At 33.9% G+C, this 14,360-nt stretch overlaps 1 protein-coding gene across 2 annotated transcripts in view; it reads right to left on the bottom strand.

Moving 5' to 3' along the window:
- Arhgap15 (Rho GTPase activating protein 15) overlaps positions 1-14,360 on the bottom strand; it is a 587,323-nt gene that overhangs the window by 296,355 nt on the left and 276,608 nt on the right. For both annotated transcript variants that reach the window (XM_047547716.1, XM_047547718.1), the window contains exons 7-8: positions 2,311-2,409; positions 1,022-1,151 (exon numbers count right to left, since the gene is read on the bottom strand). In XM_047547716.1, the coding sequence (XP_047403672.1) occupies positions 1,022-1,151; positions 2,311-2,409 (229 nt within the window). The remainder of the gene's footprint in view (positions 1-1,021; positions 1,152-2,310; positions 2,410-14,360) is intronic.

Below are 14,360 nucleotides of genomic sequence, written 5' to 3'. Positions count from 1 at the left end.
AAAGGTACTTGTAGTCCAAGTTCTCATACCATTTCTAACTTTGTGGTTCTCAACAATTCAGTTCTGGAAGATACGCTATCATACGTATATCACACATATGCATATAGTTATCTAGCATCATACTTGTCCACATGTACATTCTCAATTTACTGAGGCATCCTTAAAATTGAAATTAGGATGTAACTATACTGATGTTTGGTAAGAGGCCAAAAATATAGTGAATTAGAAGATTAAAGATAGCTAGGTAGAAGATTCAGGAAAGACACTATAGTTTTTAAGACTTTGTGAAATGGGTTTTCTATAACTTTAAAGATATCTACTGTTTTTTTTTTTTTTTTTTTCAGAAGGTTGAGACTCAAACCAAATCTTTGAAATACACATGACATGTTTTAATAGTCCCTTTTATTAAAGAAGCAGTAGGCTGGGAAAAGATTTATGAAAGTACTGAAGTTCACTATGTAAGTGATAAAAGTTCTTTGTAGTTCAAATTCAATTACTTTCAAATAGCAGAACTAGATGTGACCTGGGAAAACTTCTAATTCACATCCCATATTTTCTATCAACCTCTGGAATGTGCATTTCTAAATCTTTCTGGTGGTCTGAAAATGTGAAAAGTTGCATAACCCATTGGGTTAGGTTGACCCAACTGTGGTGGTCACTCATACCTTTTAATGTATGGAAATCAAATAGTCAGCATACCAAGGTCTGGAGACGCTTGACATTTCCCACTCTCAAAATCAATCACCAATCTGAACTCCATGGCTATTACTCAGAGATTCAGAGGTTTGCTGTAAGCAGAGACCATGACCTTGGAATAATTATTTTTCAAAAGGCATTACCAACAATGATGCTAGCAAAGTGCCCAAACTGCCCTCCAGTGCATGAATCCCTGGCCAAGAAATGGCTACGAAACTTCCATGAGAAGTATGAGTTTGGTTTAAATCTCATTTTGATGCATTTATATTTCATAAGCACTGCATTTAGACAAAGTTAAAATGAGCAAGTCAAAGAAAATACTCACTTAAAGATTTTCTGTGCTCTGGTTTCTGTTCTTTTACATCACTATCATAGTGACTTAGCAATTCAGTACTGGAGGATCTCTGGAGTTTGAATAATTCCAGGTTTCTTGATGGACAACTGGATTCCCTTGGCTGGAAACAGTAGACAATTAGACTCAATAATTTTAATATGAAGAAAGGATTCATTAAATAGTTTTGATTCTATTTTGATATTAGATTTAAAGGAATGTTTGAAATGGTAATTATTTTAAGATAAGGTCTCTATGCTAAACCCTATGTTAAAATTTAATAATAGATCATATATGCACATGGTGCTTACTAAATGTTGCACATTATTACAAGCACCCATGCATTAACTCAATTAATCATCACAGGAATCCAATGAGGTAGTCACCATTATTTTTACTAATTAAAAAATTGAGGCCAAAAGAGAAAATAATCTGCTTCAGACCCCACAGCTAGTAAATGATGGAACCAGTGTTCAAACAGGCAGTCAGGTCCCAGAGTCCACTCTTTTGAAAGACAATAATTTATGTGTTCTTTGTGTGTTTATGGAGACTATATTAATAAAGAGGGAAAAGTTATTTTATTTTTTTAAGTTTTGATCTCAAAATACTAACATTAAAAACTTCAACCAAATATCAGCAAAATCACACAGAGAATGTATTTTCTTATTGCAAAACATACTAAAAAGTCTCCAGAATATTTTCTCCTCAAGATTTTACAAATATTAGTGAGCTAAATTAGAGTAAGTATGAAATGAGTAGTTTTAAATAACTTGATTCTTTTAAAAACATATCTGTGTGATTGAAGATAATTTCATGAAGCTCTAGATGTGTAATTTTCATGAGAAGAATAATCTAACCTAGTTAGAAGAACAATAAAAATCAGTACAAAGGATTATTATTTGCTGGTATTATAACAGGGAGTATGGCCTTAAGTACAATGATATTTATTTTCCAGAATAAGTATTAGAAGCTGCATAAACTGGAAATGTAAAAACTCAGTAGTTATTAAGCGCTTGTGTGCTTTTTACAACCTCTAGTAAATGAATGTCCATGTTATTTCAGAAAAAAAGCACTGCATTTTTGAAAGAGAGAAATTAAATGACATTTAGTCCCACAAATCCTGTCTGCTGAAAAACATTACTAGTGGACTCCATTTAAACTTAAAAGAACTTAATATCCCTCAGTCCATATGCTCTGTTTAAATGTGCGTTATATGCCTGAGCAATAAGATTTAAATGACTACATTTTAACTAATAAAGGTAACAGCCAAAACAAATACATACCAATCTGTCAATTGCATTTTTGATAGCATGGAACCAATCCAATATGATGAAGTCAATATCTGACTGTAGAAGGAATTCATTTCCTGATACTGTTGTGATCTGAAAAAAAAAATATTGACAGGTGAGAAAACCATGTGAGATAGATCTCTTACATTTGAAAAAAAGATCATTTTCTAAAACAGAGTTTAATACACTGAAATATTTTCTTGTCTTCCAGTAATTGTCTTTCTGGGAACTGGGAGGCTAGGATCATTTTGAAGTACTCTCTATAAACTGTTTTTTTTTTCATGTCATAACAAATACATTATTGTTTTAATAATAGAACGATTAACTCAAAGTAGGCTAAAGCTGAATTGCTCCAACTTCAGGAGAAATAAGGCAGGAAGTTCAGAGTGATGCAGACAGTACACACTTAAGTCAGAAGTCTCAGAAAAATGCACCCGGGTGTGTCAGAATTCATTCTGCACTTTGGGCTCTTTCCTGTTTGTCTTTTTCAAATCTAATAGTATTCCTATATTTGATTTCCTTTTATGGAGGGCTCTAAAACAGATTATTTACCAAAGAGACTAATGCAGACTTCTCTAAAAGGTCATTCAGAAGAATAACATTAGGCTGTTTCTATTTTCCTATCATAAAGATCTATAGGAAAGTAGTAAAGGACCAATTCCCCACGAAAAGAGTTTGTTAGAATAAAAGTTCATTTACATCTTTGAACCTCTCCTAGAGGGTATTTATCAAGTGAACATCCAGTGTCCCTTCTCTCAGTGCTGTTAAGTAGTTGGCAATGCTTAAGCATGCAACTATACATTTTTCATTGCAGTGAATCTTTTTCTCCCCAGAATTGTGAGAAAAGGATGTGACCCTATAGAAACAGAGCAATGCTCTTGATTTCACACATAAAGGGCTCCTTTGAGGAGAATTTGATTAGAGTGGGTGTGGACATGCTTTTTGTATGAGGCCATCAATCTGAACTGTGAAGATCTTCCCTTTGTATTATTGACTTTTTGTTGCAAGAGGAAGATGAACATTTCCCAACTACTGTCACACATCAAGCAAGGCTTCAGAGGTTGAGAGGACTGGCATTTCAAAATACTCTTCTCAGTCTTGCTTGCTCTAAATAGGAGGTGAATGCTGAAATGTGGCACGAGTTCAGAAAATCACAAATCATGCTTCAGGCCATCTTTAAAACTCTATCATTAAAGTGACAATTATAACCCCAAATGACTTATTCTTATGGCAACATTTAAAGACAATGATCTTGTAGGTTTTAAGAAATCTTCGGTGGCACATGTGCACATATACTCATTTGTCATTTATTTTTCACAAAATGTCTATAAAGTTGCAACATTATACTGCAAAGCAACTCTTATTGAGTGACATGAGTTCCCATATCAAGTCTGGTTCCTTCTACAGTAAGAAAGAGAGTTGTCTAAAGTGTATGCAATTATAAGTGAAAAATTAGAAAATAATAGGATTTAATTACCCACCCTAGAATTTGGCAGATTACTAGGGCTAATCACTCTTTCTCTTTAAAAATAAAAAATGCATTTAAGATTTGGGATGGCTCAAAATAGTCCTCTGTTTTATATATCCAGTAAGACAACTAAGCTGATGTTTGCCTAATTATCTGAACACCACTGCATTATTCCTTACTTAAATAGACTCCCAAATATTTACTTTTAAAAATATTGCTTCAGAAGTAGAAATCTAAAAATATAAGGTCATTTCTAACTAACACAAGAAAACTAGTAATGTCCTTGACCTGTACCTTCATCCTAAGTTTAAATATTTTGATTATGAATATACTGTGCAACGTCATAATTTGTTATTATACACAGAAATGAATTTAAACCAAGCACAATGTGCAATCTAATATAATAATTCTCTGCCAGTATAAATAAGCCATTATTAAAATTATAAAAAGGAGCAACATTTTTAAAGTACAAGAAACAAACATAATTAGATTTACTGTATTCTGAGGGTTTATGAGAGAGCCAACATAGTTCAGTTTTTGGCCTAGTAAATTCAAACAGTGATAAAATATAAGTACTTCAGCAATGCATTAGCATTTTTGGTGCATGCTATGCAATGCAAAGGGAATCTTTTACTGCTAACACAATCAGAAGCAAAATGTATTTTGAAAGTTTCTTTGTCCATGTATATTATTACATTAATCATACATAATAAGTGATTTATAAATTCATTTTGGGAAGCAAGATGAGGGAACTATAGGAATGCAATTCATTCAAATCATACTGCCAGAGAAATCCAGTTCACATCCTTTCCTCTGTCTTTCCACTAATCTTTTGAGTTACTAGGCAGTCTGGAGAAGTCTGCTACTGCACTCTACAGTTTAAATGCATCCACTTCTTAATTACACTCAGTAATTGACTTTGTTCTGCTCCATTCCTGTCATAGGAAAGTAGTTGCAAAATCTTTGACTGGTAAAGTCCCTTTAATTCAGGGTTCTCGATCCACTTTTTCACATTACCTCTTTAGGATTTCTGATAAGTGGCTTGCTGAATGTATTTGCACTTTGAACAAATGAATTTTTAACACTCTTGGGGAAAAATGTCATCAGTAAGGAATGTGAGCTTTGACTAAACCTTGTGATTGAACAACATACAATGACAATATAAAATGATGTAGTACTAATAAGAGGGATAAAGTATCTGATCTTAGCCATGCTAATGAACTCTTCTTTTATCATGTTTTTCTTACATGATAGATATGGGAGTGAAGTAATAAAGGAAGAACTTATAGAAAACACAATGGGTTTAGGTAAGAGCTGCTGGTTTCCATTTTGCTTAGAAGCCTACTTTTGGCAAATGTCTTAAGACATCTCCACCAGATCATATTTAAAGGGATATATCAGGGCATCAGAGCAGCCTTAACAAAGTGTGTGAATGTTGTCAATAGTAAATATCTTTGAGTACCTGTGTGGGGAAATTTGTGTCAGACTTTTTCACTCTAAATTGGGTCCACCTAATTATTTTTTTTAATCTTTCATTTTTAAAAATTTGTTCTAATTATACATGACAATAGCGTGCATGTTGGCACATCACACATAAGTGAGTATAACTTCTCATTCTTCTGGTTCTACATGATGTAGAATCACACTGGTCTTGTAGGCATATATGTACATAGGGTAATAATGTCTGATTCATTCTACTATCCTTCCTACTCCCATACCCCCTCCCCTCCCTTCACTCTCCTCTGCCTAATCCAAAGTAACTCTATTCTTCTTTAGCTGCCCCCACCCTTTATTGTGAATTAGCATTCACATATCAAAGAAAACATTTGGCCTTTGGTTTTTGGGGATTGGTTTATTTCGATTAGCATGATATTCTCCAGCTCCATCTATTTATTAGTAAATGCCATAATTCATTCTTCTTTAAGACTAATATTCCAGTGTGTGTGTGTGTGTGTGTGTGTGTGTGTGTGTGTACTGCATTTTCTTTATCCATTCATCTGTTGATGGACACCTAAGTTGGTTCCATAGTTTAACTATTGTGAGTTGAGCTGCTAAAACGCTGATGTGGCTGAATCATGGTTGTATGCTGATTTTAAGTCCTTTGTATATAAGCTGAGGAGTGGGATAGCTGGGTTAAATAGTGGTTCCATTCCAGGTTTTCTGAGGAATCTCCATACTGCTTTCCACAATGGCTGCACCAATTTGTAGTCCCACCAGCAATGTATGAGTGTACTTTTCCCCCCTACATTCTTGTATTCTTGATAATTGCCATTCTGATGGGAGTAAGATGAAATCTTGGAGTAGTTTTGATTTGCATTTCTCTAATTGCTAGAGATGTTGAACGTTTTTCATATATTTGTTGATTGACTGTATTTCTTCTTAGCCCATTTATTGATTGGCTTATTTGATTTTTTGGTGTTAATTTTTTGAGTTCTTTATATATCCTGGAGATTAATGGTCTGAGGGCATGCAGTAAAGATTGATCCATACACAGGAATTGCATAAGTACATCCACTGAAAAACATACAGAATAGACACATTCCTTAAAGCTTTTTTGGTATTAGCAACAATACTTTCCCTTTGGATTGGAACCTTGGCCTGTGTACTTGCGGTTCCTCTGAAGATGGAGGCAAGCTCCAATATTCCAGATAAGAGATGTAGAGGGAAAAAAATAGATTTAAATTACATTGATATTATTGGGTTAATTGAACATATCTTAAAATATTTTTAAGAGTAGCATTTATATTTGTAATTACTGTCATTTTAAGAGTAGTGTTTATATTTATAATATTGTCAATTAAGTATTACCTTACCAATATTCATTGTAACAGCAAGATTTTGTGGTCTCAGAATTTTATTTAAATGAGAAGCTAATGTGTAGAATGGCATTTATGCTATTAAAATTTTCAAAGATTCATGTATGAGAATTGGAACAAATTCCTTATAGAACACTTTTTCCTGATTATAAGAGTAAGAGAAATTTACTGTAGAGAATGGAATAAATAAAAAGAAAGAAGATTCAAATTAAAACTATTCACAGCTCCACAGACTAAACATTGCAATATTTTAATTTAGACATTGTCAGTCTTTTATAGATAATAACCAAGTGGATATAATGCTTAATGGATTAATTTATGTTATAGATAGATACCTCATCAGCAAAATATATTTGAATGGTAAGTATTGTTGATTTCTTCCTTTCTAGTTGACCTCAAATATACATTGTGAGATTACCAAAGGTGCAAGAGATGATGAGTGACATTGGGTTTCCTTCTCTTTGATAAACTACCCTTCCAATTGCAAAATAAATTCCACAGATAATTCTGTGTTCAGGGGGACCAAGAGAATGTGTTCATGACTGATCATCCCCCTAATCCCCTAATCATCAACAAGGACTGATTCAGCATCCATTAAGTCCAAGGCACATGGATAGAAGCTAACAATCCCCACCCTCAACAATTCACAATCTGTTTGAATAAATAGAACATATGCATATAAACATAAATAACAAGAGAAAATGACTTAGAGTAAGACTCAGTGTGAGCGGCTCAAACAACTCTCATGGCACGATTTCAGAGGAGGGAGTAATTACTGCTGCCACATTTACATCATTATATATAAACTGCTGGTCATGATATGTTATTCTTTAAAGGTTGATTGTATCGGAACTTTAGCATATTAAGGATATGAATACTATCACTTGTTATGCAAAGTGATATCAGCTTTAATGATCTCAAAGCACATAATAAACATTCTCCAAATGCAGCTTCCTTCCACTGTCATAAAGTAATTTTGCAAATGAAGAAAATGAGGAAAACAAGAATGCCATTGTATCAAATTGGCATCATTGAAGTGATAGAATTAAGAGATTACAAAGATTCTGATTTCAAGTTCATGAATTCTCAGCAAAGAGTGTATACGGTTAAGGATAATGTGAATGTATATGAAAAGGCCATGATGATTTGGTTTCAGTTGTGAAATTTGGAATATTGACTTTATACCAAGTCATTCATTCCTTGGTATTATGCTAAAGACAGCAGAACTTAAAAAAAAATCACCTAATATTCCTATTTTGATTTTTTTCTTTCTTTTATTTTTCCAAAACCACCATTCTCTTGCTGTGAAAAAAACAACAAAAACGTTTCAGGCAGAATTAAGACACCTCAAAAAGTCTTCAAATCCTAAAAAGGACTAAAACAATCCTACATTTGAAAAAATCTCTTTCACAATTTGCTTAGAATCAGTCTGTGACTAAGAATTTAAGGAAACTTACTCCATTCTAATGAAATTGAAACTATATATAGGAAATATATAATAAAATTTACCAAATGTCCTAAGAGTCCTAAAACATGTTAAATGATATGGCTACAATGGTTTTAGAAATAAGTGGATAAGGGGAATGGAATTTAATTATTATTATATTTGGAGATACTTTGTACTTCATGATGAAATCATTACATTTGAATTAAATTAAGTAGAAATAAAAAGTTATGTCAAAATATACTAACTTTATTTGATGTGAATATGAATTATTTTTATGTTATTAATTTTGGCCATATCTTTATTTAATACCCACAGCATAAAATGTGGATATATATTTTGGCTACATTATAATGAGATATCAAAACCTAAAATCAAAGCAATAATGCTTTAAAAAACCCAGATTCACATTGTTTTCATCTTGCATCACTCAACATTTGATACAGCTGATCAAATGAAGATTGTCACGATTATATTAATAGTTATCTTACTTGTTTTCAAAGGTGTTTATGGCCACCAAAGGAATTACATTATTGGACTGCATTGCTGTCTACAATTTACAGTCTGCTTGAAGAACTTCTAACTTTAAAAAAAAAATCTCAGACCAAAGTTAACATAAAACTAGCTTCAAGGAAAAGGTCTTCAATTTGTCTTTCCAAAAATGTTATTTGTTAAAGCATTTTGTGAGAAAGTAACTGTCTTATGTTCCCAATGTTGCTAGATGTTAAATAAATATATACTGATTATTAAAAAAAAAAGTTGTTTTGGCAACTCTCTTATTAAAATCCATTTGTAACCCCCATCTGTCATGAAAGTTTTAAAAAGTTTGTTTACTTTGGATAGCGGCCTTATCCAGGGTTACCCTAGCAAACAATGATAGCAGTCTTCAGAAGTTGTGTGAGGAACAAGCCACGAGGGACCCATTTTTGTTTTAATTGGCACACACAAACACTTCTCTGGTCTGTCAAGAAGATCAAGCTAATATGCATGGAGGGTGTTATATTCTCAGCTTTGGGGAGCAGTAAAGCTCCCTTTATTTAAGTAATTTAAATGATAGACTGCAAAAACTTTGCAAGTCAGAAAAATGTTTTATACTTTCTTAGGGAATATTTGTTTTAAGCAACGGAAAATGTTCTACATATCTAAAGATGTTGAACCTTATGTTATAATTACCCTGTTTCTTCTGACTCTGTGAAATGTTCCTAAATCCACATGCTACTAAATAAGCTGGGCCACCAATAGATCCTGCATTTCCACAACTCCCCTCGTGTTAACAAATGTGTGTTCATTAGTTTCCAGATGTTTATTGGATATGTTTTCAATGTGTTTGGGTTGATTGATTTGCATGTACATTTATTGGAAACCTCAGTGGTGTCATCATATCAACATAACCTGCCCATGTAAGCAATTTCTTATTTAATGGAAAGTAAACAAATGTTGAGCTATGTACACGACAGATCTCAAGAGCATTCTGAAATATAAGGTTTAAGGCCAACCTTTAAAAAACAATGGTTTTTAATTGAAATTGAGCTGTACCTTTGACACCCAAATAATTTGGTCCATGCATTCCTACATCAGAGATTTTTTCTGCACAATAAAATTGGCCCCATAGTGAACATTTACACTTCATGTCATTTGCTGAATCTACCTTTCTGTTTATTAATGAAATGTCTACACTCAGATTTTCGTCAGATGAGCAAGCAAACAAATTTTGTGTTCATTCTTTTATCTGTGCTAAAATATTTTAAGTACTGAGAGTCTTCTCAATATTCATGAAAGAATACTATCCAAGTAATTAGTAGATAGTTTAGCAGTTTCCACAGTTTTGCAGTCAGTTACACCCAAACTTTTGCCTGTGGTGCTCATATGAAAAACGACTGAAAAAGTGACTAATCGAAGCAGTTGTTATAAAAAGATATGAACATAGAGTTTTATGGCTCTTAATTTTGAAACTTGGGGGGAACAGTTGTCTCCAGTTAAATACAGCATCCAAGGTCTAGGCTATGGGTATTCACCAGTCAGCCACTCCTGCTGCCACTTCTATCCTGAGCTTTAGTCACTGTGCTCAATTACTCATCTAGATACATGATATTTGGGCATCTGCTACCTAAATCATTATCAAATTGAAGTAATTTTATTATTATTATTATTTAAATAAGTCTCATTTGAAGATTTTTTAAAATTTGAAAGTGTAACATCAATGCAGAATTCCTCGTTCCCCAGTATATACTGAACTATTTTCTCTCCTTTCATACCTTTTGGATCCATTAATAAATATTGTGTATGTGTTTGTATTTTAATGAAAATATCATGTATAATTTATGGTATGGATATGGAATGTTCCTCAAAGTCTCATGTGTTTAAAGCTTGGTCCCCAAAGCAGCAATGTTGAGAGATGGAACTTTTATAAAATGATTGAATCATGAGGGCTTTATCATCAATCAATTAATCCATTTGATGGATTAATGAAAATTATAGGCAGGTGAGGCATGGGTTGGAGGAAGTAGATTGTTGGGGGCATACCCTTGAAGACTATATCTTGATGTTGACTCCTTCCTCTGTTTTCACTTTCTGACTGCCATGAGCTGAGCAGGGCTCCTCTGCTATGCCCCTCCACCATGAGGGGTCTTCCTCACCTTAGGTTCAAGAAATGAAATGGCAAACATGGACTAAATCCTTTGAAACCTCCAGCCAAAAATAAATCTTTCCTCCTCTAAGTTGTTCTTGTTGGATATTTTGATCATAGCAACAAAAAGGTAACACAACACTTGTGAAATCTTTTCTGAATTTAACTATTTAAATACCATTATCACCCATGTGGATTTAGTTAAAATACCCTTTGCCTTTTCCACTATCTCATCCGTGTTTCCTTTTCCATTCCATACTCCATATCGCAGCCACAGTGATCTCTCTGAAATTTGGAACTGATCATCCCTTTCGTCTGCTTGATATCATTCTGAGGTTCCCCACAGCTGTTGCAGTGGAGTGCAAACTCTTTAATTAAGCCTGCCAGACCCTGTGTGCTCTGGCACCTACCTGCTCTGCAGTTCCCCTGTTCCACATTTCCCTCTACATCTCAACAATCCAGTTATATTGAAAATATTTTTGTCCCCCAGCTGTCCTATACTAATTTTCATTTCTTCCCTTATAGCAGGTTGTTTCTGCTGCCTAGAATCCTCTGACTTCTTCTATCATATCTTTTAAATCAATTTTGATGTCACTTTTCCGGTAAAGGCTTCTGTGAAATAGGTGTCACCCCCCAAAAGGCTCTCATGCTATCCTACCTCCCTTTGTCACAGCACCAGTTGGTCTACTTTGCAATGCCCTGTTGATTTTTCCATTCCCCTACTATGCTACCATAACCATGAGGCCAACAGCACTTGTCTGCCATTGCTGAACAACCTAGGCATAGGGACACTAAGAAAATTATAAATATATAAAACTTACCTATCTTATTCATTTAGTGAATGCATACTATTCTGTTGGTTGATATGGCATAATTTATTTAACTCATCTTCCATTATAATAAACATTTGAAGACTGAAATACAATTTCATTCTTTCAGGTAATATAGCTAATATATTTTTGACATTTATTGATCATGCTTCATCAGAGTAGAGTAGGTAAATAATTGTGAAGATTGAGTACAGCCACCTGAAGACTGTATTTTTCCATGAATCAACAAGTCCTGAACCTCAGAAAACAGGATTATAAACTTGGAGGGGCCAGGAAAAACCAAGAGTTGTCTGTATTTCAATGCATAGAAAATAATGTTCTTGATTATATTCCCAAGCCACTCATGTGTTATGGGATAAACTATACTACACCACCTAAATATATCACCCTATGATTGGAACATTCTAGTTGGGAATTGACAGTATGGAAAATTTAACACAAATTCAGAATTTTAAAGGATTAATGGCAGAACTTTTAGAGATCCTCAAAGGGCAAAGGTGTTTATTGCTGATCTGTAATTGTTTCAGTCATTAATTTTACTAAAAACTGTTAATACTAATAAACAAACAAACTATGGTGGGAGGTGTCAGTAGTTATGTTACTAATAATTTTATTTAGATAGTTAATTTTAAAATAGTGACCTAAGCAGAAGAAAGAATTGTTGCCACTAGATTATTACTCACACAAGTCTTTCTATTAATAAGTGCTGAGGTTGCAAAATAAGAATAAAAGATGTTGCAGTATGTAAGTACATCTATGCTATTGTAACATATTTGGCAATGATTTTGAGTGTTTATAAAACATTCAAGAATTGTTCCATGTCTACTTACATTAATGAGAACACCTGTTAGCTTTAGTGCCATACAGACTTATTTGCATCAGATTCTGGTTTTTGCATACTGTACATCACTTTCTGAAACAATTAGATGCTTATAGAGAAATACAGCTAAGGGAAAAACAGCAGCTTGAATGCCTTCCGGCTCAAGACAGTTCGACTCCAGGTTTCAGAGAAAAACAGTAATCTGCTGAATTACAATACTGCCACTTAGGAGTGAATGTAGGTGTATTTTATAATTTTTACATTCAGAGAACAGAAGACACATATAAAAATCTGTGCTTTAATCTTCAAGTAAAATTACCCAATGGAGACAGTTTCCAAACAAGGATGCCAAAGAGTAAAGAATGGCAGTACCACCAGATTACCACCCATCAGATAAAGTGTCTGAGCTCTCAGGCACCTCCTACCAAAAGGGGTCCCTTGACTAGTCAGAAAGCTGGATGACTCCAGCAGGTCTTTTGACTGAAGGAAGAAATCTACAGGTGCTGGCCTGCCCTGTGTAGTTGCCAGCCCTTTGCCATGGAGCCCTCTGTTTGTGACGACAGGCCTTGGAGGAGCTAAGAAGCTGTCAGTCACTTCAGGCTACTGGTCACAGTGTAGCTGGAACATACGAACTTAGAAAATGCAGTCATTTCCTGACAAGGGCTGGTGAGTGTTTTATTCATTACTGAGAAAACAGTCACAACTTCTGTAAGTCCCACTCTGTTGACAAGTCTGTCTGCCACTCCCCATAGGATGTTAAAGCTTCTGTGATTTAAATATTTTCAGTTATTGAAAAGAGAGTACTTGTGCAAATCTGTAGATTCACAGCCTCTATTATCATCATTATATTTAAGAGGTGCAATATTTACATCAAAATGACTCAGTTGGTGATATATTCTAAAGATAAATGCATATTTATGATGGAAGAAGTGTGATTTATAACTATTTTCTGAGACAAACAGAGCACCTCTGTGCTGTGCTAGTAAACACAGATTAGCCAAGGCACACATAAACTACTCCCCCAGGACTCATGCAGTTTCATCCTGGGAATTGAGGGAACTGGGAATGGTCCTTGGAGAGTGTATGGGTCACAAAAAAGAATGGTATCTAGTTCCTTCTGTGCTGCCTAGCTGCAAGATCTTAACAGAGAAGTATTAGATGGGGACTTGGGGATCAACTTGTGAATTTGTATTATTTGGAATCCAAACTACATAATCAGAAGTAAAGATAAAACTTACTATTGATTTCTGATGATTTTTGAAATTGTATTAAATCAAGTTTAATAATCTATATTTTTCTTTACTCTTTATTCATATCATTGTTCATTAAGGATGATAGATTATTTCGATTACATAAATGATAACTGAATTTTTTTCCCCTGAAAACATACAAAAATTATAATTCCACTTATTGGGAAGATCACATTACTCTTTACTCAAAATGGTTGTCCTTAAAACAAATATGAAAAAGTACTTAACATTTATAAAATTCTAGATTAGGACTATATAATATATATGATACATTTCATATATAATGGTATATAAAATATAACACACACACACACAGACACATACACGTATGTGGAGAGAGATGGAGGAGGGTTTTAATGGTTCTTAAAAAAAACTGTGACTACATAATAAACTATGACTTCTGTCAACTGAGCAACAGGCCACTAATAATGGAAACATCTGGAATGACACATCATTCCATATTAAAAGTGTGCCAAAACACCTTAATATGCCTTACTCCCCAAGAAAACTTGATGCCTATTTTGGAAATAGTACTATTTAAAAATATTAGACTTAAAAAATACATGTTGATTATACTATCAATAGAGTGACCATACATAATTTACAGTCCAAATGGTGTCAGTTTTGACAGCAAAAAGGCACTATTAATAACTACACTGGGACAATCGGTTTAAACCGGCTCTATTTTGCATATATTGGAACCTATGAATCACTCTTTGCACGCAACACTGGGGAGTCATTCAACAACCACTGATCTTTACGTGCTAGTGAATACCTACCATGGGTCCAA

The sequence above is a fragment of the Sciurus carolinensis genome, chromosome 3, assembly GCF_902686445.1.
Source record: "Sciurus carolinensis chromosome 3, mSciCar1.2, whole genome shotgun sequence".
NCBI lineage: Eukaryota > Metazoa > Chordata > Mammalia > Rodentia > Sciuridae > Sciurus > Sciurus carolinensis.
Note: the sequence above shows the minus strand (reverse complement) of the source record. Positions and strands in the feature narration are given on the sequence as shown.